The following is a 22,841-nucleotide window of genomic DNA, read 5'->3' as shown; positions in this document are numbered from 1 at the left end:
TGTAACAGAAGGAGAAACACCAACATAAATTAAGTGCACTGTTCAGTTCAGTTTTAGGTGTTTTCCTTTTGTCATCATGTTCTTTGCACATGCCTACGGTGATATGTTTTAGTACACTTTCCAAAAAATGTAAAATCTGCCTCATCCTGTGCTCGCACGCACGCACGCGCACACCCACCCACACACGCGCACACACACACACACACACACACACACACACACACACACACACACACGCACACACGCACACACACACACACACACACATGTGTTTGCCTTCTTCTCTGTGCTGTTGTATAATTCATGTGTAACAAAATGTAACCAACCATCGGAGACAGATGGTCTGGCATATGTTCCCCAACGCGACTGCCTCTTTGGACCCAGTACACTGAGGCTCACACAGCCACGCAAACACATTAATACACACTCAAAACATACAGTTTGGAGGCCTGGTGTTCCTCGGCATCCCAGTAAGCGCATAATAAGAATGAGAGTGACATTGTAAGGATTACCATAGAGGCATTTTGGATATACAGATGGGGCTCAGCGTGTCTGTAATGAATGTGGTCTGTGGAGCCAGTAGATCTGTTTGCTGTATGCGCAGCGGTTTCTATGCCGAAGCTCCTCTTATTGACTTGGCCTTGTTTCAGGTCCCACTAAGATAAGTGCCAGGTGATGACGTGAGGACTCTGCGGGTGTGGCACAGTTAGTTCTGAACCCTGTAGCTCCCAGCGAGCATGCTCCCTGTATGTTTCTTTATAGTCCAGAGGGGGCCGGGAGCCAAGAGGTGACACAAAGCAGCGGATGACCAGGAGGCGAGACTGTAAATAGCTGATGGGTAAAGATAGCATAGATCCATAGAGGAGAAGGTGAAGAGGAATTTCTCTTTTTTTGTTAAAAGTTTGTTCTAAGAGTTTCTGTACACCCACTTTTAGTAGTGGAAAGAGTTAGGAAGGGGAGAAAACAGTCACAGCTACAGCAGTCCAGAATAGAGATGGGTAGAGATGAGTGGTAGCAGAGAGACGGGGAGCAGCCGGAAAATAAGGCCCGAGCACTTGCGCTCCCCAGAAGACCGCGTTCCCCCAAAGTAAGCCACCTGGGCTGCCGAGAAGAGAGAGAAACAAAGGGCAGGGAAATGTTAGCCAACATGTGTGTCTTTGTAGTTGGAAGACAGCTCATTCACATGAGGGTCAGTCATGCAAGACAGTGGGGTGCAGAGAGAGGACACGGTTGGAGGAATGTAAGCACCTCTAAGCCTTTTATTCCAAACCACTGTAATTAAGACTTAATGCATCTCGTTCTCTGGTAGTGCTTCTTTTGTTCTAACGATCTTGGTAATCCGGATACCCTGACTCTGCCAGGACCACTCACCCACACAGGCTGACCCATCGTCGTTGGGCTCAAAGCCCTGGTTGCATCTTCTCTTGGCGCGGCACTTATAGCTACCATAGGTATTGGTGCAGACAGGGCGGTCAGAGGGACACACAGAGGGGAACTGGGTACACTCATCTTGATCTGAGGGCAGGGAGAAGTGAGGAAGGCAAAGACACTTGACGTGTGTGAGGATTTTTAAACAAAGAGACAAGCACAGAGTTTGAAGGTGGATAAAGTGCCTCAGCTTACCCGTGCAGCGGCCATTCTCATTCAAAGCAAACCCGTGACCACACTGTAAGAGACAATTAGTAAGAAATATTATTTTTAATGAACTCTCCTGTGAAAGATCCGTAAAACTGTTGCACTATCCCAACAATTTACAATAAACAACTTGATGTCGATTGTTTCTTGAAGTTGGTGTTGTGTTTGTAGCAGCTTTGTTATTCGGACAAAATGAGTATTTAGTTTATTGAGAATAAAAAACATGCTGAAACCCACTATGAAGCACTTGTGTACCTCTATTTCCACAGTAGGAGTAACTTCCTCCTCATCTCTTGGATAGTGGATCTCCTGCACTGAGTTGATCTCTGACGGCTCGAGGGCCCGGGCTACTGAACGACCATCTGGCCAGAACACCTCCACACTGGTGGCCACATCCTTGCCTATTCAGGGAAGTAGAATCTGAGGTAGTTACAGTGCATACAGAAATATAAGACCACTGATCACTGAACCTTACAGTGTTGAGGTTTGTCAGACACATGACTAACCACATGGCAGTAACTTGTCTGTCGTTTTAGATGGATAACAATCTTGGTGACAATGTATGGTCAAGACATCAGTCCACAAAGGAAACATTTGTATTCTCCAACCAGTTGGCAGGTGGTTGCCTAAGGTTGTTGCTAAAGTCCCAGTCACACAAGCCTAGAGACTGCTCCCTTAGCAGCCTGTCTTAGTCGGCCATAGTCTGTATGGGAGATGCAAACTTGTCTGCAAACACTGTCCAGTAAGGTGTAGTAAATCTGTGCAAACTGTGACACAAACCAGAAACTGAGACTTTTCACCTTCAAAGTAAAAGCTGCACATTTTGACAGGTCAGCTGAGGCACTTTTACTTGGGAGGAGAACGTTCTCCATTTTCCAGTCTGCATTGCACTTTTCCAAGTTTCACTACAGCACAGCTAGTAGTTAGCAAATGTCTGCAAACAAATCCCCATCTTTCATGCAAATTATGGGCACCTGCAGCAACCAGGTAACAACCACAGCAATTTACAATCACACGGTTTTCCCTCCCAACCACTGGTTGTATCACATCCAATACAAGATACAATTCTTGAGCAATGTACACATGATGAAACGTGAGAAACCTCTATATATTGGAGGTTATCTCTTTCCTTTCTTTTTTACTGGCTCACGTTGTACAAGCACTCTCCCCTCTTCGCTCTATTAACTGTTTTCATTGGGCATAGAGAAAGCCCCTCTCCAGAGGCCCTCTGTAGCCCTTAATTAAAGTGGCATTTCTTATGTAAACAGATCTGGAGTTACCTTGCCAGACAGACAGTCCACTCAGCAGGTGTGCTGCCTGAGAGCCAAAGAATATTTCACCTGTTCTACACCCACGTGACACCGTCTCATTTTGTTGTGGGGAACAGATCTCACATGTCTAAGAGTACTGACACTTTTCAACCTGGAGAATGGAGGTCTCTACTAAAGCCACAATTGTCTGGATAGTTTGCTGCTTGAGTGTATTATGAGGGCCACCAAAGGTGATGTGAGCTTGGACAATCCTGATATTGAACAGGGTCAGTGAGGAGAGCCAGGGAGGAGTAGTGGGTGGGTGGGCTAGCAGGCCTGTATGGTAACCAGATGACTGTCCTAGGGAAGGACAGTCAGAAAGAGACATAGAGCTAGTTCCTCACAACCATGGCTGGCTTCCATCTGCAGCACCTGTCCTCCTCCACTCTTCATGTTTTGCCCAATCAGCTCCCTCCCACAGAGAACTTTTGCTCCCGTGGGTGCCTAATCAGGCTGAAGGTATTAAGACAATGCTTTCCACATGCTTTTGTTTTCTTCCTTGCTGCTACTCTCTGCAATGTTTATCTGTCTTACCGCCCATTCAAACCTCAGAAACCAATTTGAGAACAAGAGAAGCAAGCTATGAAGAAATGCTTTTATTAATTTATATCAGAGTGAATTAACATTAGATGTTGCATCTGCGGATCAGATAAAACAAGTTAAGCGTGTATTTTCTGATATTTCCTTACCTAGGCCAAAGTGGGCAACAGGCTCCATCTCACAGAGGTACCCTGAGCCGCCATCAATTATTCTTGTGTGTGGGCCACTCTTTTTTGTATATACAACCACTTTAGCTCCCCTGGCAAAAGCGCCAAATTTTGTCCGGGGAATCACTCGCAGCCATGAGTTTGCATTGCCCTAAGAAAAAGGCAGAAAAAGGGGAAAAAAAGAGGGAGTAAGGCTTAATGTCACACTACTTATCGAGTATCACATGTCTCACAATCACTCACCTGGTTGACTTTGTAGACAGAGAGAGGCTGTGCTGCACTTTCACCGTGAGACACCAGCAGTTCCAGGCGCCCATCCCCATCAAAGTCTGTGGCTACCGCTCCTGGAGATTCATCACAGTAATGATGCGGCTAAACACTCGAGGATACATTCCTCATAACATTTATTATCCTCATGCAGGGACATAATCCAACAGTCATTGAACTAATAATGTGGAACCAATTCTATTTTTTCCTATAATAAAGTGCATGAGGAAACTCAGATTCTAAGTGGAGCTCTAATGCCATCTAGAGGTTTGATGTTGTAATAGCAGAGGAGATATGGTGTAGTGCTGCTTATCATTTTTAATAGAGCTGTATGACAGCTATCTTTTCTGCCATGCTCACCGGTTCCTCGTCCTTCAGGCTCTGCTGCCTCCCCGATATTCAGCTCTTCTATCTGGGGGTCTCCATGTTCTCTCCTGCTCACCCTATTGAAGTAGTACCACAAACATTACCCTGAAATCACTGCAAAAATTCTAAGCTGCTATAAATGTGGTTGCAGTATAGGAAAGATCCAAATAACACAAGGCTTTTCTGAAACTCGTCACTATGCTACAATTCACTGTTTTGTTTTGTTGTTTTTAAACTGGAAACTGGAAACTCTTTAATGCATAAATTACACAATTAGATTAAAATATGATAAGTTTATACTTGATTTAATAAAAAAGACAACGAATTGTTCCAATTGCTGATATCCGTAGTGATATTGTCAATAAATTAGTACATAGTACATATAATAGGCACCACTCAGACTACTGACAATATTCTATTATGAGTAGATTTTGAATAGACAATTACTGTAGTGGAAAACTTTACAGTGACCTGCAGTCTCCTAATCAGAAGATATAGTGCATATTACTACACATAACACAGGAAACTAACATAAATAATGCACATAAATCTCAGCAAACACAAATACAACAACCAGAAGACAAGAAGAAAATTAGATATTTCCAAACTTACATAATTACTGATTTGTATGAATTAATTATTATCAATTCGTAATTTGTCATATCTCTGTGAAGCACATTGGTGAAAATGTATTGAGTTTACAAACCTGTATCCTTTGTTAAACATATGCACATTATCACCCACCATGAACCTGCTTTCCTTAAAATAATTAGCTATCTTGGTACACTAATCTGCTGATCCTGACTATTAAACACTTCAGCTAAGCTAAATATTGATTCGTTGTGTTGAATTAATTAGTTTGGGCTTGTTTTTATTTCAGTGCCAGAGAATAGAGTTTGAAAAAAGCTGATTCATCTTCGGAGCAGACAATGGCAGAGCCACAGGCCATGGAGCTGTGACCCCTGTCAGACCATGCCCAGAAAGACAAATTTTCCTTCGATGACCTGGTGTGCAGGAATATTCAGCTCCAGGAAATCTGTGGAGCTCAAACTGATTATTGATATTCAGAATAAATTAACCCAACATCTCCTGGCAACGTTCATCATGAGTTCTGCATCCTGTTCAGATAAATATGCCAGATCAGATTTTTATTCAGGAAGATGGGTTCATTCTACTATTAAGTCCTAACAATTAATATGTATCATATATTACATTTTAAGAGCTGAGTTCATTAATATTATCAAGAGAGGAAGCCAAACCACGAGCCAAAAAGAGACCTAAAACTGTCTTAATGAAAGATTCATTCATGTGTGGAGGAGGAGGCGGGATGCCAGACTAGATAAGTATCCTTGGCTGGGAATTTTAAATTCTTCTCAGCTTCCATGCTCGGCTTTAGAATATTAAATCAAGACACAAGAGTATTCGATTAAGCTTCTCATCAAAGTGATGTTAAAAACTTACTGTCATACTTGAACAAAATCTGACAGTGTTGGTGCGAGTACCTAAAGAGTCTGTTGGCGGAGGGGCCTCTGTAAGCGATGTTATTGAAGAACACCTCCAACTCGTTGTCATTGTCAAAATCTGCAGCGACAACAGTTCGAACCGGGGAGGGCATGGAAAACTTCTGGGATGCTATGTCCTGGGGAAAAAGGTAACATCACTGAAACACATGCATGCATTTACAGAAGCACAATGCATGCATAAGTTGAATGCCTTTCAATTATTTGGATGAAACTGGATGCTGGATACTGCATTTTAACTATTTGGATGAATCTGGATGAAACTTACTAGATAAACTGCCCAGGGTACCAGAATTATCAGGATTTATATAGCTTTTTCCGTATTTATAGTTATAACATTCTAATTTTTACAAATAATATATTATATAGCCTGTAGCAGCTGATCTCAGTTCTGTTCTCAAAATTCTGTTATTCAGACTTAATGTACTTGAGTTGGACCAATTTTATTAATTAATAATAAATCAACTTATTTACTGCAGTTGAGTCCAACCCATGCAAGAGTGTTGAGGCAAAGTACACCCTGGTGGACAGGTCGCCAGTCAACCACAGGGCTAGCACATAGAGAGAGACAACCATTTGCACTCACATTTACATATTTATGGGTAATTTAGAATCACCAGTTAACCTAACCCCACTAACTGCATTTCTTTTGACTTTGGAAGGAAGCCAGGGTACATGCAAACTCCACAAAGACAGGCCCTGGCCTAGTAGTGGATTCAAAAAAGTTGCTCAATTCCACTGACTAATCAGGGTTAAAGGGTTTTCCTTTCCTTCAACTGTCTAGATATGAGAACACCAGAGTAACTTTGTATAAGCAGAAGAGGTTTTCGAGGTAAAAACATTGGAAGGATGTGTAATTTTACATGAACTTGTTTTTACATGAACCTGCTGTGATTACATCTCGTGGTTCCTTAGTCCATTTTGTTCAATGTTATGTGACCTGATGCACTCGCTCGAAAGACCGTTTCATAACCTCAAGGTTCAACCTCCTTCAAAATAAAAACATGTCAATCAGCGTCCAGTGCTTGTGTCTGGGCTCTTTTTACATCCTCTGGCATGGGGCAAGTCGACAGCAGCCCTCGTGCCCCACCTCCGAAAAAAGTCTGCAGCAGAAGAGTTTTTGCATGAGAAAGTAACAGATATCTCCCCGCTTCAGTGACACAGTGATAAGTCGGGAAAGAGTTATAGAGCAGCCCTTCACTCCCCCCAGTATTTACTCCCTGTTTTAATTATAAGGCTCATAAAGCTGCAGGGGTGGGGGCCGCCCACAGTGACCTTCTGCTTCTCAGGTGAAGGAGAGGGGATGGCCAGCTGAGGCCAAGAGTGAGGAAAGCAGGGACAGCTCCGTAATAAGTGCCGAAGACAGTAGGCGCATGAATAAAAGTGCCTTCAGGAACAAAAAGGGCTCTCCCCAGAACTAATACAGGGCTTCTAAAGATATAATCTGCATGGAGTTAATTAGAAATAAATAGTAAAATGACTAAATTTCCTTACACTGACCAATTTTTATTTCAGATTACTGAATGCAAAAGAACTCCAAGAGAACTTCTACTAAAACCTTTCTTCTTTTTAAATATATATTCATTATGTGTATGTGTGAGCACAAGTGTATGTTAAACCTATTCCAAGGAAACCCTCTGCAACAGATTTTAATTAAAGCACAAACGGGCCTAATCGGCACTTTCCACTGCCCAGGCCAGCTGCTGGTTCAGCCCAATTTAATTGGTGGTTTACTGAAGTGATACAACAGCTTCATTATGCATGCCAAAGGTCAACACGGCTAGTAGGAGTGTCAGCTTGTGTGGGCGAAGGGCGTCTTAAATATGTTTTGGGGTTGTGATTTAACAATCTTGGTTCAAAAAAAAACATTGTCAGGCTAATTCAATTTGTCTTTTGTGTTTTTGCACGTATAGGCGTAACAGGGTTTGAGTGTCTCAGTGTGTGTGTGTGTGTGTGTCATGCTGATGGAACTATCTCTGGGCAAAGCATCACACATTAACCCCTTACTCGACCCCTATAAAGATGTCTTGGGTGACATTTATCTCCTAGGTAAAAGATGCGAGTGCAGGTGGTGGCAGATAGATCACCGAGCCCGAATCCTCTACAGATTTATGCAGCAGGGCCTGTCTCTGACTTCGCCACTCTAAAACTTAGTACCCAAACAGATGCGTGCTGCTGGCTGCCTTGCACACGCTGTCTGTAGAGTCATTGATTGAGTAAATCACTAACCTTGCGTCTTTAAATACCACTCAAACGCAAAGTGGGCAGCCACTGAGTAGTGTTAATTCACTCGCCAACCATTTGGATTGATAGTCCTTTGATTCACAGTGATAACAGGTCTGATTTGTTTTATTTGTGCTCCTTGTTCATTAGACAGAAGAACAACAACCTCTCTCTGAAACTCTCTAGAGTTGACAGTGACAATCTGAATGGGCTTTTTGGGTCCTTCACTAAGTAAAATCATATTATTCAATCGGTTATTGCAGTGAAATCACAAGCACTGCAACTTTTGAGCACACTTTCCTCAGCAGATCACATGTGGAGTGGAATGTGTGGAAATGTGAGAATGCCCATGCTTCCATTTATCATATGTGATCATTTGAAGTAGGTCTTTATAAGGTATCTGGCAGTCGTGTCGGTTTGATGCTAACTGAGCTGATAGCATCAAATCCGGGCCCACCTTAAACTTTTGCTTGCGGTTACTGAGCTGCATGTACAACCGATGAGGTCCGTTCCAGTTCCCGTAGACGATGTCCGTCTTACCGTCACGGTTGAAGTCTGCAAGAGCCACCCCTCTGCCGTGCTGCATGGGGTCTTCTACACCTAAAAAGATTCGAGATGTTCCCAATCTGTTTCCATCATCTGCCATCAATATTTTCAAAACCAGGTAACCCTGACCAGTGCTGCTGCTGGAACTGTGTCATTGGGTACAATACAGCACTTCAGTGTCTGATTTATTAAACAACAAACTGGTGACATAAAACCGATGAAGTGCTACATTTCTAATGTTTAAAATCAATCACTGAATTCATGGCAATCACTTTCTTGTCATCATGAGATGACGGTAAAAAAAACAGCTTCTCTGATAAGCTGATGGCTTTGCGCTTCACCTGCAGCGATCAAACACATACTTTATCACAATGAGTCATTACAGAAAAGGAGGCCTCACCAGTTATTATTACTATAGTGCATTTAAATCATCTTGATTTATTTATTTTTTTAATAAACTTAATTTATTGCTTTCTCATTCTGTGAGGTTTCATTGCAGTTGACAGCTAATTAATCGTTAAAAGCCACAATATTAAAATATATGGTTTAACAAACTTAGATTTTTATATTAATTAGGTTGAAATATTTTAGGAATCATGCACGACTGATATTTATTCTATACAACAATGCCTCTCGCGTTTATTGTTTTTCACAGGATGATTGATGTGTGAAGAAATAACTGATCTCCCAGGCTATGATCTGGTAAACTGCACGTGATCATCTCACCAGCCTGCTGTGCCACATCCGTGAAAGTTCCATCGCCATTGTTCCTGAACAAGAAGTTTGGACCGTACTCATTGTCGCAAAACACATCAGACAGAGTCTGACTGACAATGGGCCCCACCACGACACCTCTTCCTCCTGCACAGAGAAAGACAAGGGAACAAGACACACAGCGGTGGGAGAATTAGGCAGCTCAGAAGAGGGCTAGCACAACATTTGGGAGGAAAAAAATGAAGCAGGATATGAGGAACAACAGAGAGAGCAGAGGGAGAGAGATCACCGCCTTAACAAAAGTGAAAGGGAAGAGATTATTACTGTCTTTCCAGGTCATTTCCTCTGAGTAGGGCAGCTCTTTCTGCTGACACAGACACTGACTCTGATGGGTTACATACACACAAACACAGGTAAACACACCTAAGCACAACAAGAAATGCAAAAACACAAAGAATCTTTTGCATTAACCAAAAGCAAACAGTAATTTTCTCCTTATGTAGTGATTTTTGTAACTGTTACACTTGAAGGTACACTTTTAGCATCACCCCAGGATTCTCCAGTGACATTCTGTAAAATGTAGTGCTTCATCTCAGACCAGCAGAGTTTAATTATGGAGTTGAAAGGGCTTTGATTGTCCTTCCAGTATGCAAAGTCACTGCTGCAAGTCATGACTCGCTGCTGATTTACTGGCCCGCTCCATCAACCCAGACAAATACCACTCAACCCCTACGGCCATAAACCACTAATGTCTCTCTGGAGATATGTAACCATTAGATATACAACTTCACCGACTGTCCCTCTCCTCTGATTAACGGCAGTTTGATGACAAAGCCATCTATCGTACATCATTCACAGCAAATGTGAGCAAGCTCATCTTCCCCCCTGGTGGATCAGATGATATCCTGCACGTGAAAAAAAAATCCATAGATGATGAAGATTCATGCCGGGGCGCTCACATACAAAGTCACCTCGTATTTCCAAAACTCACCAGAACAAGGACTTTTCAGTGATTATAATAAATTATCACAGGGGCAGCATTTTTTTTCATCATGACAGTCTCTATTATGAAGAAATTAATCATGGTAACATTTTTTGCATTTACTGTTCTGTTCTTCTATATATCACAGACCTAAATTGATCCACGTGATGACGCGGGCTGTAGTGACACATTTCAACATCATTTCAGTGAAATATTCATTTTGTTTCCAAAAACAGTTCTAAGCAACATTTTTAATGAAAACAGGGAGTTGATTTGCCAAATACAATGTTTTATGTTCCTGTAATGATTATTCTGCCAGTATGTGAAAACCCTTTAATCCAAACAATTAATGCTAAAATATAATTAATGCCATCCATGAATTTTCTCAATTACTGTCTTACTAAAACGGAAACTATTTAATTTGATTTAGATGCCAAGATTAACAGCTGAATTTCATGGTTAGAATAGGTTTGATATATGTTTGCCGCCCTTTGCCTTTGATTCCCTGTGACTTTGGCTGGAGTAAATAGCTGACAGCGCCAAAAGAGCCTTTACATCCTCTTTCTTCTTCTTTCTCTCAAGCCCTTTTTCTCTTTCTCGCCTGGCACTTCTCTAACCCCCTCTGACTCGCCCCTCGTCTGCTTCCCTGTGTGTCGCGAAGTCCTATATTTCAACCTCTGTGAGTACAACAAGCACATGCCCCTTCTGCAAATGTCTGTATAAATCAAACTGAAGGTCCAGTAGTGCTGGGTGATCTTAAAGCAATCGTCTATATCAAATACCCCCAGTCAGTGCTTCATACCCACCAATGAATTTGTTGACTCCAGCCCACTCTGCCACATTGGAGAGGGCAACGACGCCCTGCGAAAGGTCACTCGCTGCCTCATCCATTTCTATGAGCGCATGAGGGCCCACGTTGCCACTGGCGTAGTTTGCTATGTAGATAGCATAACGACCTGTACCCTGTGCAGAAAAATAAAGATTTACGTGTATTCATATTTTTATTAATATAAATCAAGAATATGCTGCAACCCGATCAAATGCACTCATAGCTACGCATGAAATTATAAGCAACTGTAAATTAAAAAAAACAAACATGTTTTATATTTCTGCATTTCTGTGTTTCCTGAAGAGCTTTTTAAGATGTCTGTAGTCAGTAAAACAGACTCTACGGTGCTCATGTCATATATAAAAACATTTACTTTTCCTTTGACCATATTAAGGATTGGCTGCATTTTCTCTTATTTCATTAGTTCTTCAATTGCATCATCAACACAATTTTCTTTTGCTCTTTTGAGTGGGAGTGGAGGCTCTAAGCTCAATATATAAATCTATGTTCTACCTCTAGACTGCAGGACAGGACAGAAAAATTGTAGTCAGCTTAAAAATGTCTGAAATACTATAAAGTTCCTTAAAGCCAACTGAAAAAGCAAATGTTTTGAAATATGCAACCTCTTTCAGACCCTCACGTTGGAGTATTCATCAAACAAAAATAGGATTAAACAGGTTATTTGTAACACTGTCTAGATCATCTTTTTTTATTATTAATATTCTGGAGTTACTATGCTTATTAATATTGTTTACTTTCCCAGTCAAACCTCTCGTCATCTTCAGCTCCACCTACCCCCATTTCTTACCCCGTACCCCTTATTCTTAGCCCTTTCTCCCTACTCCTTGCTCTGCCTCCCTTTGGAGATTAATTTCACACTCCATTATCAGTCAGAGTCCCTGCAGACACAAAATCACAGACGGAACCACACTAATAGACTACACACTCGATTCCAATGAGCTTTCCCACCAGGCCTAACATATTTCAATCAACAGAAACACATGCACATATGCAAACAAATGCACACACGCAATTTCACTATTTCTGTTACACCATATTGTATTTTTACAATGCAAGGAAGGTAAATGAGTCTGGTTGATATAAATGTCATTTAGTGTCACATGCTGTGGGAGCAGTGCGTCGCGCACACACCGCATGCCGGACACGCAAGCACGCTCCGAAGCTGCCAAACATGAAAATGAATTACAATGAAAGAGCTAAAGGCAACTGGAAGTTACTTAACCAACTTAAAAGTCAACGGTTTTTCAATAAGTCTTCACCCAAGGCTAATTTCTGTCACTGGGATTGGCATTGTGAATAGCGCGCTATACATGCCTGCAGTGCATGTTGGTCCAAGGACTGCACACCCTTTACATCAATCAAGAAGTATGAATAAGCTAACTTGCCGCTACTGCAGCATTTTTATTCTTTTATTGTCAAGAACTGCATCTTGTACTTTTTCACTGAGCTTCATTTGAACAATTTTTTAATTATTCTGGCTTTTAAAAGTCGTTTATTTTTTCATGCCTGCCAGTTTAAAGTTTTAGTGAACCAATCTATCAGTTCAATGTGAGGCCCTTCAATATGTCACCTTCATCAGTTTGTGTTAGAATGATGATGGGATGTCACTTTCAAGGAGACCGGGTAGGGACGAAACGGTCGGGTGGTAAATCGATCTTTTTCTCTTAAAGATAACACTTTATTTATGAGTAAACAACATCGAAAGCATTAGCTACCCAGCTGACTATAAAGCATGCTTTGCTTTTGGCCTGTGCAACGTTCTGCAGCTGTTTCTTTTAATATGTTCTAATAAAACCTGTTCAGCAACAGGAAAACATGTTCTCTCTCTGCTGGTCAGCTGGAACTGACATGCAAAAGCACACATCGGGGTTTTGGCTCCTTCCAAAAGAATCGTGCCATTTAAAAGCAGATATCTTTCCAATCGGTTTGGCAGCAGCACAACTTATCAGTGCTCAGTGTGATGGGACAGTGGTTAAAAAAATCTATTGTAGTCTTTACTTTCCTCTTCCCGCTATTACCTTCTTTAGCCCGTCCCTGATTGGAAGTGAGAATTGCATGCGTGGGTGTGAGATAAGAGACAAAGAAAGAGGGTGAGCGTGTCAGTCAGTGAGAGAAAAGGGACTAAAAAATAAAAGTGGAAACAATGGAGAAGGGACTGAGTGAAAGAGGGGAAAAAAATGCTACGGGCAGAAAGCAGTAGTGTGCAGTCATCACTCCTCCCCTCGTACGATGTTCTATAAAACAAACGAGCCCTGGCTTCTGTAATTACACTGGTGCGATGGACAGAAGAGAGAAAATGGCACACCATTCCCCCCAAATGAACTGTCATAGCACATGCTGAGAAGGGCGGCGTAGGCAGGGCATGAGTTATCACTGGTAAACAAACAGAAGCACCCGTGCATGTACGGAGAAGACACTCTAGGGAGTGTGCGTACGGTGCAGATCTGCATATAGTGCACTTGATGTGTGTGTGTGTGTTTGTATGAGAAGTACCTTTCTGTCCACACAGGCCACTGAGCGCCCAGCCATAGGGTTGGCTACGTCTCTGTGTTCGTTAATATCATCGCTCAGCAGATCTTCAAAGCGCCCATTACGGAACTTAAACAGCTTGTCAGAGTATGTTGCCCGACCTTGATGCAGAGAGAGAAAAGGTTCAGGAAAGACAAAGACTGCGTGGAGAAAAGAGGCATTGTGTAATGCAAAAACTGTGGGTGAGTGAAAACAGGCTCCTGTGGCTGGAAGTGAGCAAAGTGATAAAGGAGTTTAAGAAAAATGACAGACGTGAGGTGTTGCAGTTTTGGCAGTCTGATCTCTGGGTTTCTCACAGATTAATAGCAGCGCAAAGCTTATCTGTTATCTGCTGAAGACTCAGCTGAGATAAGCTTAATATCTGCATACCGATTCTCCTCCTTTGTCTCTGTGTAAAAGGAAAAAAAAGAAAGAAAGCCCTATGTGTGCCTTTGTAGTTTTCCAAAAGTGTATCAGCTCGCACTGTACCAGAGAAGGCGTTATTGGTGTTGAGGACATAAATCTCTTCCCGTCCATCTCCATCGATGTCACAAGCTGTCACTCCGATGGCGTTGCCTTGACGGTCTCTCAGGGCATAGAACGGGGAGCTACGGTTGTCAACAGCGATGTTGACAAGCCTTTTCCTCTGTTTGTCGTACTTTAGCACCAGGTTCGGGCCGTTGTAGCTGTCACGGGCAAAAATAGCACGCTGTTATAATGCACATGACTGACAGTATGACATTCTTGTTTTACAGTTTATGAGCTTTAGCAAGTGCTGGCTGAACATGCTGAAAGCAACATTTGCTTGCTGGTTTAGTTTGAAGTTTAACTTTATAAAGACTTTGATGACAGCTGGACTCCTGCATCTCTCTTCTATTCTGTAGTTGCAGATTTGATCAGAGAGATTGATTGGCAAGCAAAATTTTTAGATTCACATTTTATTTATTTATTTTTACTTATAGCAAATCATTTTGACCTTAATGTCTATTTTTTGCCTCTTAAAAATATCTGTTACATGCAAACGAATTCTGTTTATTGCGTAATAACGTCACTCATGTATTTTCATAATTTGGATTTTATGGCATGTAAGTCCAGGATGAGTCAGTCATGTAGTCCTTAGTTTACCGGACACAGAAGCCCTTTAGGTTTATATTATGGAGACGTTTCACTGAGATCTTATGCTTGTCACATTGGAGCTCATGAATTTTGTTTACCCATAAGCCTCAGGTGCCATTGCAGTGGGGAGCAAATCAGTGAGAGGTGTAAAACAGAACAATGGATAATTTTGATTGCACACATTTTTTTTCAACAGTGTAATCTCTACTCATGGTTTTGATTTAGAATCCAAGCCTCTGATGTTTTTTATGCCAGTTTGCAAGAAATGTTGTAAACTTACTCTTGACAGTGCATTTTGCTAACATTCAGTTTGAAATCAAAATCTAAATTTGCCTAAATACTTAAAAAATATAGTCTAAAATGTTTGGATATACACTACAAAAGCTTTCTTGGTTGTCACCAAAGTATATTAGAGAAGGTCGGCACTGTCAGTGTAATGTATATAAAAGTAATTCATCTGAAGATTCTTTTAATTGTAAATTAAATTACATCCTCTATGAGGTTTTGGGATGAGCTCCCGTCCAGGATACCTGCTGAATAGGATGTTTTACCTAAATTACATCTATTAAGCAGGGTCATTTTTGGTTCATCTATTTCCTGTTAAGCACTGGGAAATGTATTCATGCTCAGTCATTGCTGGATTGAGGCAGTCTTGTAAAGCTGTTCCCATCACTGGCACTCTTTTCGATCATATCCATTTTTCATCAGTTGACTGAGCCCCAGGGTGGCCTTAGCATCTCTTATCTTTTAGCTTTTTTTGCCTTTGTCTTTAACCTTTATCTTTTGGAAGTTGTGCTTTTATTTAAGCTTAAGAGTTAGACTAGTGGGAGGGAAACTTAAGGGATTTAGGGGTTTTTTATGGTGATGGTAAGTCCAGCTTTCTCTGCACGCTCCTCACCCAGCTACAAATATCTCCAGGTCTCCATCCCCGTCCACATCAGTGACAGCCACGCCATAGTTGAGCTGGGTGGGGTTGTTGTCGTAGTCTGGAGGAAGGACGGTCTTGGTTATAGCTGAGAACACGGGCTCTGACCTCTGAGCCACCGAGAGGGCGGGCAGGAACAAAACCAGCCACAACAACATCCTTACCTGAAGGGCGAAACACACTATTTGCAACATGACTTTTGTTTTAAAGAATTCAAGTGCTGAATAACGCCAACGGACGTTGTACAGACATATACAGTCTGAACAGCAAAATTACCATTCATCCAATCCACAACGCTATTCACCTGAACTACTGCACACGTGACCTTCTAGTTGATGTGTAATGAGAATCCCATAAAAAAATATGAGTCATTCATCTGCAACTGCAACACATCCCCCCACTTTTTTTTTGCTAGTTCTCCAAATCCATCATAAGGCAAACATTGCTGGCAAAGCTTCCTGCTATACTCAGACATAAAGATGAGGATATACCACTGCAATCAGCGGCATTCTGCAGGGTTAGATCTGAACAACCCATCACATGCAGACAGGCTGAGGAATTACAAGACAGAAAATCCATACATGGAGCGAAGGCATTAGCCAGAGGCCAAGTGAGTACAGAGGAAACCAATACGACCTGTTATAACAGACCTGAGGTGTTGTTTCCTTAGAGACAAGGACCAACACTAAAATGGAAAAGATTTTTTTTCTGTTTGGATAAAAGGACTCAGTGATGTATTATTGTCCTTTAAGTGGTAAGCAGATAAAAGGTGAACATTGATCCAATTCGAGTTGTGAATTGCAGGCAGGTAAAGGTGAGGTGGAGTTTCTGACGCTCAGGCTGAAAAGAAGCAAAGAGGAATTGGCAAAGAGAAGGGTCACCTTCTTAACGCTGAAATAAGAAGCTCATCAGCAACAGCCCTGCAAAACATCACACACACACAGACACACACGTGCACACATTTAAGTGGCATTCTAAAGGCTGACAACTTGATTTTCTCTGCCTGTGGATTTATGAACATGTCCTCCGTCATTCCATCTGTAATGCCGCTGAGACGCTCCCATCTATACTGCTGCAGATTCTCCCTTTCTGCTGAGTGTCCAGGTGATGTATGGCTCTTTAACATCTCCCTCAACAATTCAATTTAAGATAAAACCACAGTGCTGCTTGAGTAATACTCTCAAAAGCACAAAAAGCAGGAGAGGAAGCACCTCTGCTGACACCTGCAGAAATATGGCCGGGGCCAACGCTAACTCCCTGGGCAGGCAGCGCAGCGATAACGCCGGCAGAAGAGCCGGTAGTAATGTGGACTGTGCCTGTTAGCAAGAAGGGTTAATTAACAACACTGGGAGCTCAAGATGAGGCAGTTTCTCCCCATTAGAGCAGGATGTGATGACAAATGAGCTGGCCAGTTCCACACTAGAGAAAGGGACTTTACAGACTTGCTAATAAACTCCATATTAGATAGGGGGAGTGGGCTATAAATTAAAAAGAAAAGGAAACGGAAACGTGGAAAGTCAAAAAACTAAGTGTTATGGAACAGCACACAGTCTCTTTAGATCTTTTTAAATGAACTGCAAATCAGCCAATTAGAGGACAAGATAACAACGTGTAAATGATGCAGCTTCTACTAGAAAGGTGGACAGGTTAACTTTAATAGCCATGCATACAAGGTTATATTCATATTTCAGTTGAACACCAGCCTGAAAAAGACAAAAGGAAAAAAAAACTTTGGTATCCCTTATAAGTCACCCACACAAAGTAATAGCGACATGAAAGAGGATTGGTGATAGGACAGATGAGTGCATGAAATCACTGGAGACTTTTCAGTTTGATAAAATCATGAGGTACTATATTATCCAGCCAAGGACATGAAGTCTCTTCGCCACAGATTCACTGCAGTAAGAACCAAGACATCCTTCTTCAGCTGTCAAGCAAAGTTGGACTTTTCTGCAAGCACATATCCACAAACCATTTTTGCCCTCATCTGGGTTCGATGATATAACATCTGCCGAGGTCACCGCCCAAACAAGGGAACATCAAGCAAAGTAATCTCCTGTAAACCATTCAAAGACAATGAAACGGCCCAGGAAACGAATAGTCGTTTCAGAGCAGAGAAATGCTTTCGATGTGGTTATTTATGTTGGCATTAAGAGGTCATTACCACAGCGTGCAACATCAGCATGTGCTTTCTGAAGAATTCGTGCTCAGCTCTGATCCTGATAACACTGCGACAAAGAGCCAGCAACATCTTCACTTTCAAACACACTTTTGCAGAAGCTCTTTTCTGTGAAGGACACCCTCACTGCAGAACACACACACACACACACACACACACACACACACACATACACGCATACACACACAAAGCACTCTACCAGTCACAGTGAATTACACTTCAATCAACACCTGACATTAATGACAAGCTCTTGTTCGTCTATCATTTACCACTTAATATAAGGCAACAATAAATCCAGCAAGGATTATTGTTCATTTATTGTTCATTTGACTCACAAAACACATCATATGAGTAGTTTAAACCACCACATAATCATTTAAACAACGTTTAGTAGTTTTTATTGGTTTTTGTTCTATCTATCTATCTATCTATCTATCTATCTATCTATCTATCTATCTATCTATCTATCTATCTATCTATCTATCTATCTATCAAATAAAAATACTTCTTTTAAAAATGAGAAAAGTTAAAAAATAAGCGCACTCCACCTCGGTAATGATAAGTCCATTTACAAAACAAACCTGCTGTCATTTAACTACCTGCACATCGGCGTTTTTAAAACTATGAGCATCATTTAATCCGTGACAGCTACTGTAACCAAAGGGGATGACCGTTTAACAGCATTATTGATAACAAGCGTCTCTGTCTGGGTTGAGGTTTTGCTCTGAAAGTTACGTTCAAATCGTCAACTTTCTTTCGCGTCTTTGCGCAGCAGATCCCAGCTGAGCGCCACAACGATCCTGAACCCAGCGGAAGACGGCAGCTTCAGCAGCGGGAAGACTCAGGTACTCACAGATGCAGAGACGCTCGGGAAACTCCGACAAAATCCTCCAGCGAACTGACACCAGGGACGGTGAGAGAGAGAGCGAAAGAGAGAGAGAGCTAAACAGCCTTTATCTCAAGGGTTTTTCCCCACTTATTCCCTTTACACAACTTCCAAAAGATTTGCTTTATGAAATCGCTTGTACGAGATTTGAGCCAATCTCCGCGCAGCTTGTTGAATATCTAAAATGAAAACCAATAGGGAAGCTGGGAAACGGCGGGTGGGCGTGTCGGCAGGTGTTTATTATAATCTGGCAGTGGGGCGCAGCTGGGATGAGGATGAGGAGTTTACTCGGTTCAGTTGGGATGCTGTGACTTCTGTCCCATCCACGTGTGATTATAGATGAAAGTTATTAGATATTTTTGGATGTCAGCCACCATTTTTTCCTGTTTTTTTTTTTTTTTACACGCAGGCAGACTGATTTAAATGAGCCATTTAACAAATTGGAGCATAAGTTCGTTTAAACGGTGCCTCCAGGCTCCTTTCGTGTATACTGAAATATATCCCCACCATATATGTTATGTGTTCATAAAGGTTTATTATATTTATATCTTCAAAAGGTGCAGGCTTCGATTTTTTCTTGTGACTCTATATAATTTATATTTATAAAAGAAATATGTTTTTTTTTTTCATTTCAGTATGTTTTTTGCTTGTTGTAGTAATGCCATTGAAGCAAAGGAAAGCACTTAAAATGCTTAAAATGCTTCTTTTTTGTTATCTTAAGATGCCCAGAAAGCTGCTTCAGCTGTATGTGCAAAGTCATAAAACTAGAAGCTCTCAGGCTCTGCTAATGCCCTGTCTTGCGGTTTAAAAAAATAATTGGAGAAAGCACTAAAATTAAGCTGGTGCTTTCTGTACCCACGCTCGACCATGCTTCGAGAAGTTTCAAGAAATTCGGTGCATTAATTTTTGCACAATCATGCTGATTGACAGGGAAATGGTGCATCCTGCTAGGAGGAACAACAGCATCATATCCGCACAAAGCTCGTTAGAAACATCAATATCAAACAGCAATAATAACAATAGTTCCCTCTCAGAGTGATCATCAAAAAGTTAGTGTTCTGCCTCATACCCGTGAAAGAGAGAGAGAGTTTGCAGGTTTACTGCTGCCAGATGTATAATTCTTATGTCACGCTCTGCTGAGTCCAGCCTCCCAGAGACCCCCCCCCCCCCCCAACGAAATGAGTTGTGTGTGTGTGTGTGTGTGTGTGTGTGTGTGTGTGTGTGTGTGTGTGTGTGTGTGTGTGTGTGTGTGTGTGTGCACGTGGTTGCGTACGGCATGGTGAAATGAGATGTTCACATCCCAAGGACGTCTCCCACCATAATTTAAACTCACTGGTGCTGGAAGACTTCAAACTGAAAGTGCTGAAGTCATAAACCAGTGCACTTCTGTCTTTACTGTTATTGTCTGTGATCTACTGGTGTAAATCTGTAGGCAGGTGGCTGTGACTCAAACAATGCAAACATGAGGACAGAAAGCTTTTTCATGTTCTGATTACTGCATATTGGCTCCAGGCTATAAAATTAGTTAAAGACCCAAAGAGAAGTCCTTTTACATACTGTGTCTCATTGCTCTTTAATTGGAGTTTATCTGTCCTGGCTGATTTACACGTTGCACAGTTCTCTGACACGGCCACAAAATGTGAGGGGTTCGAGAAAGAGAAAATGCTCTGGGCTTGATGTACTACTGCGCATGATACCTTCAGCTATTTACACCCTGATCTACAGTCTCTTACACTGGAGATCAGAGTTTTTTGGCGGGTTTTTTTGTTTTTTTTTACTTATTTACGAGGGACGAAGAGACATCTATCAGCACTCAGCTGAAGCCAGTGACAGTGTATAGTGTGACTTTGAGGCGGAAAGTGAATTGTATTCCTACCCCTGGGGTACGCTGGGACAAACACGAGAAACAATGTTGTGGTCGCCGCCTGTTTCCATCAGCTACACACACCCATTCAGCGCTCCTCTTCGCCTCACTCTTACTTGTCGTCAAGGTCGTGCCCCCCCTTCTTCCTTAGACACAATGATCCTTAAATAGACCTTCTTTAAGCGACGACGAGGATTGTGGAAAGCTCGAGGGAAGAAATGGGGAAGGGACGGGGCTTTTTACTACAGCATGGAGAAATGTCCCCTTTCCCTTTTAAGGGCTGCTGAAAGATGTATAGTGCTACAGCATCATGATGAATCCCCTCTGCGGTGGCTAGAACACTTCTCATATCATTAAGCTTTAGTAATGGTCCCAGTGCTGTGCCCCTCCTGGCAGGGTTGCCTGGCATTTACTCCTCTCTGGCTAACAGGCCCGCTTGCTACCTACAGATTCTCATGGCTTTCCTGCAACCTTTAGGCTCCTTCAGGTGTGTCTGATAATGTTTGTTTCCTAAAATAACTCCTAGTGAGTTGCAAGCTCCTCTGTGTGTTCATGTCAATTCATTATTATTATCACAGAAAAGTTACTTTAACAATATGCGCTTCTGTAACCAAACTGTGCAAACATAACACAAAATGCACTAGTTATCAACTTTTGTGTCATAGTGAGCAGGGTGTAGTTTAATGATAATTATCTTTTTAAATGAACAATGTATGATAACTTATATATAAAGTTTTGTGATTTGCAAGAGAGAAACTCTGATTGATTGATAGACAGCTGCTGCGATATCATGACATTTAGTCCCCTGTTGGCTCCAAAGCAATGAATCCTTAACATACAGAATGAAACTTTGCACCATATTCTTTTTATTTCTCTTGACTCTGTTCATGTCTTTAGGTTTTTAAATGCAAACTTTCAGTTTAAAAGTGATTTCACTAGATAATTTTGTCTATTTACGAAACAGAGCTACAGCGAGTTCTTACATACTGGCTGGCCTTAGTCTTTAGTCTTTATTATATTAGGAAGATAATTTCATTTCAAACCCTCCATGTTTAAATCTCATGTGAAAATATGAAAATGGATGCTGAAATATAAACACCTATAAATACATCCATTACCCTAATGTGAACTTAACCCCTATCTGGCCAGGACTTTGCACTAAAATTTAATGGTTTATGTTATAGGGACAAAAGGGATGCAAGTCCCCACAATGTCACTGTGTGAGGACATTTATGGGGAGTGAAGTTACACACACACACATGGACACACACACACAGAGTACATGTTTGATGGACTTTTTGTGAAATTGTTTAAAAATGCTTGCACAATCAAGAGCTGGTTCATTTGTATCATGTATGCTTCCTTTCTGTCCTCATAGAGTGTGATATATTACTGAAAAACACAACTTCAAGCTGAACTGCAACTTTAAAGTTGATACTCCCCCCCCACCCCACCCCAAAAAAAACGTGTTATTTGCAGTTGAGCAGCTTATCCCTTGCTGTTTGCGTCCCTACTGCTTTTTTCGACTCATTTGATTTTCTGTGTGGATGGGCTTCAGCTCTGATCTTTGAACCTGTGCACAGAGACTCCACTGTGCGTCAGCCTCCAGGGTGCATGTGTTACAGCATGCACTGGTGCAACTACACTTACGTCTCTCCCCAGCCCTCTCTTGCACTCTCACACACCAACACATACTCACATGCTGGGATATAGGTTTCGCCGGGGTCCTTCATAGATCAGCCTCCCCTGACAGCTCTCTTAAATGTCCTTGGCAGCCCCCCAACCCTCAGCCCTCATTCCCTCTCTGTTCCTGCACCTTTTCCTCTTCGACCAGGCTTCTGATGGATGCTGCCATACTTCTCTGCCTCTCTCCTCTGGAATGCTCCCATAACCACTGGGCCCTGTAATGCAAGACACAATCTGTATATATCCCATTAAGTGTCACTTTGTGAATGAACCTGTTTCTTCACACTCGGTTCACCTGATAGAATGAGATGCACGGGATGGAGGCTGAAAGTTGACCAGCTCCTTTAAAGCAAGAGCTCTGACTTTAGAGGAGCTGGTCTCCGATCACAAACGTCGCTGTTACCATAGCTAGTATTCCCATTGTTAATTGTCCTATAAAAGGGAGGTTAGATGCTGATACTTATTTATAGGCTTTGCTCCTTTAGCTCTGGCCCTACTCTGTCAATATTCCTTTCCCTTAAGCAACAACTCATCTCCAGCACATAGATGTCCTCAGA

General features: G+C 41.8%; 1 protein-coding gene across 1 annotated transcript; it reads right to left on the bottom strand.

Annotated features, from left to right (window-relative positions):
• Positions 1 to 255: 255 nt before the first annotated feature.
• crtac1b (cartilage acidic protein 1b) lies at positions 256 to 18,830 on the bottom strand. The gene is made up of 15 exons (XM_080869296.1): positions 18,702 to 18,830; positions 15,643 to 15,833; positions 14,118 to 14,314; positions 13,614 to 13,750; positions 11,077 to 11,233; positions 9,301 to 9,435; positions 8,486 to 8,628; positions 5,788 to 5,924; positions 4,280 to 4,362; positions 3,896 to 3,996; positions 3,635 to 3,803; positions 1,891 to 2,036; positions 1,624 to 1,666; positions 1,372 to 1,515; positions 256 to 1,101 (listed from the first exon to the last, which is right to left on the bottom strand). The coding sequence occupies exons 2-15, from the start codon at positions 15,825 to 15,827 to the stop codon at positions 974 to 976; spliced, it is 1,905 nt and encodes a 634-aa protein (XP_080725422.1). The 5' UTR covers positions 15,828 to 15,833; positions 18,702 to 18,830; the 3' UTR covers positions 256 to 973.
• Positions 18,831 to 22,841: the final 4,011 nt, after the last annotated feature.

Source organism: Rhamphochromis sp. 'chilingali', assembly GCF_963969265.1.
Source record: "Rhamphochromis sp. 'chilingali' genome assembly, chromosome: 20".
Classification (NCBI taxonomy): Eukaryota; Metazoa; Chordata; class Actinopteri; order Cichliformes; family Cichlidae; genus Rhamphochromis; species Rhamphochromis sp. 'chilingali'.
The sequence above is the reverse complement of the archived record's forward strand: the minus strand, read 5'-3'. Positions and strand labels throughout refer to the sequence as shown.

What these genes read in the sequence shown, in the direction of transcription:
- crtac1b (XM_080869296.1), bottom strand. Translation starts at nt 15,827, where the DNA reads ATGTTGTTGTGGCTGGTTTTGTTCCTGCCCGCCCTCTCGGTGGCTCAG. An exon ending in CTGGAGATATTTGTAGCTGG is followed by an intron (nt 14,315 to 15,642) that starts GTGAGGAGCGTG and finishes TGCCCGTGACAG; the next exon opens with CTACAACGGCCCGAACCTGG. An exon ending in CACCAATAACGCCTTCTCTG is followed by an intron (nt 13,751 to 14,117) that starts GTACAGTGCGAG and finishes CTCTGCATCAAG; the next exon opens with GTCGGGCAACATACTCTGAC.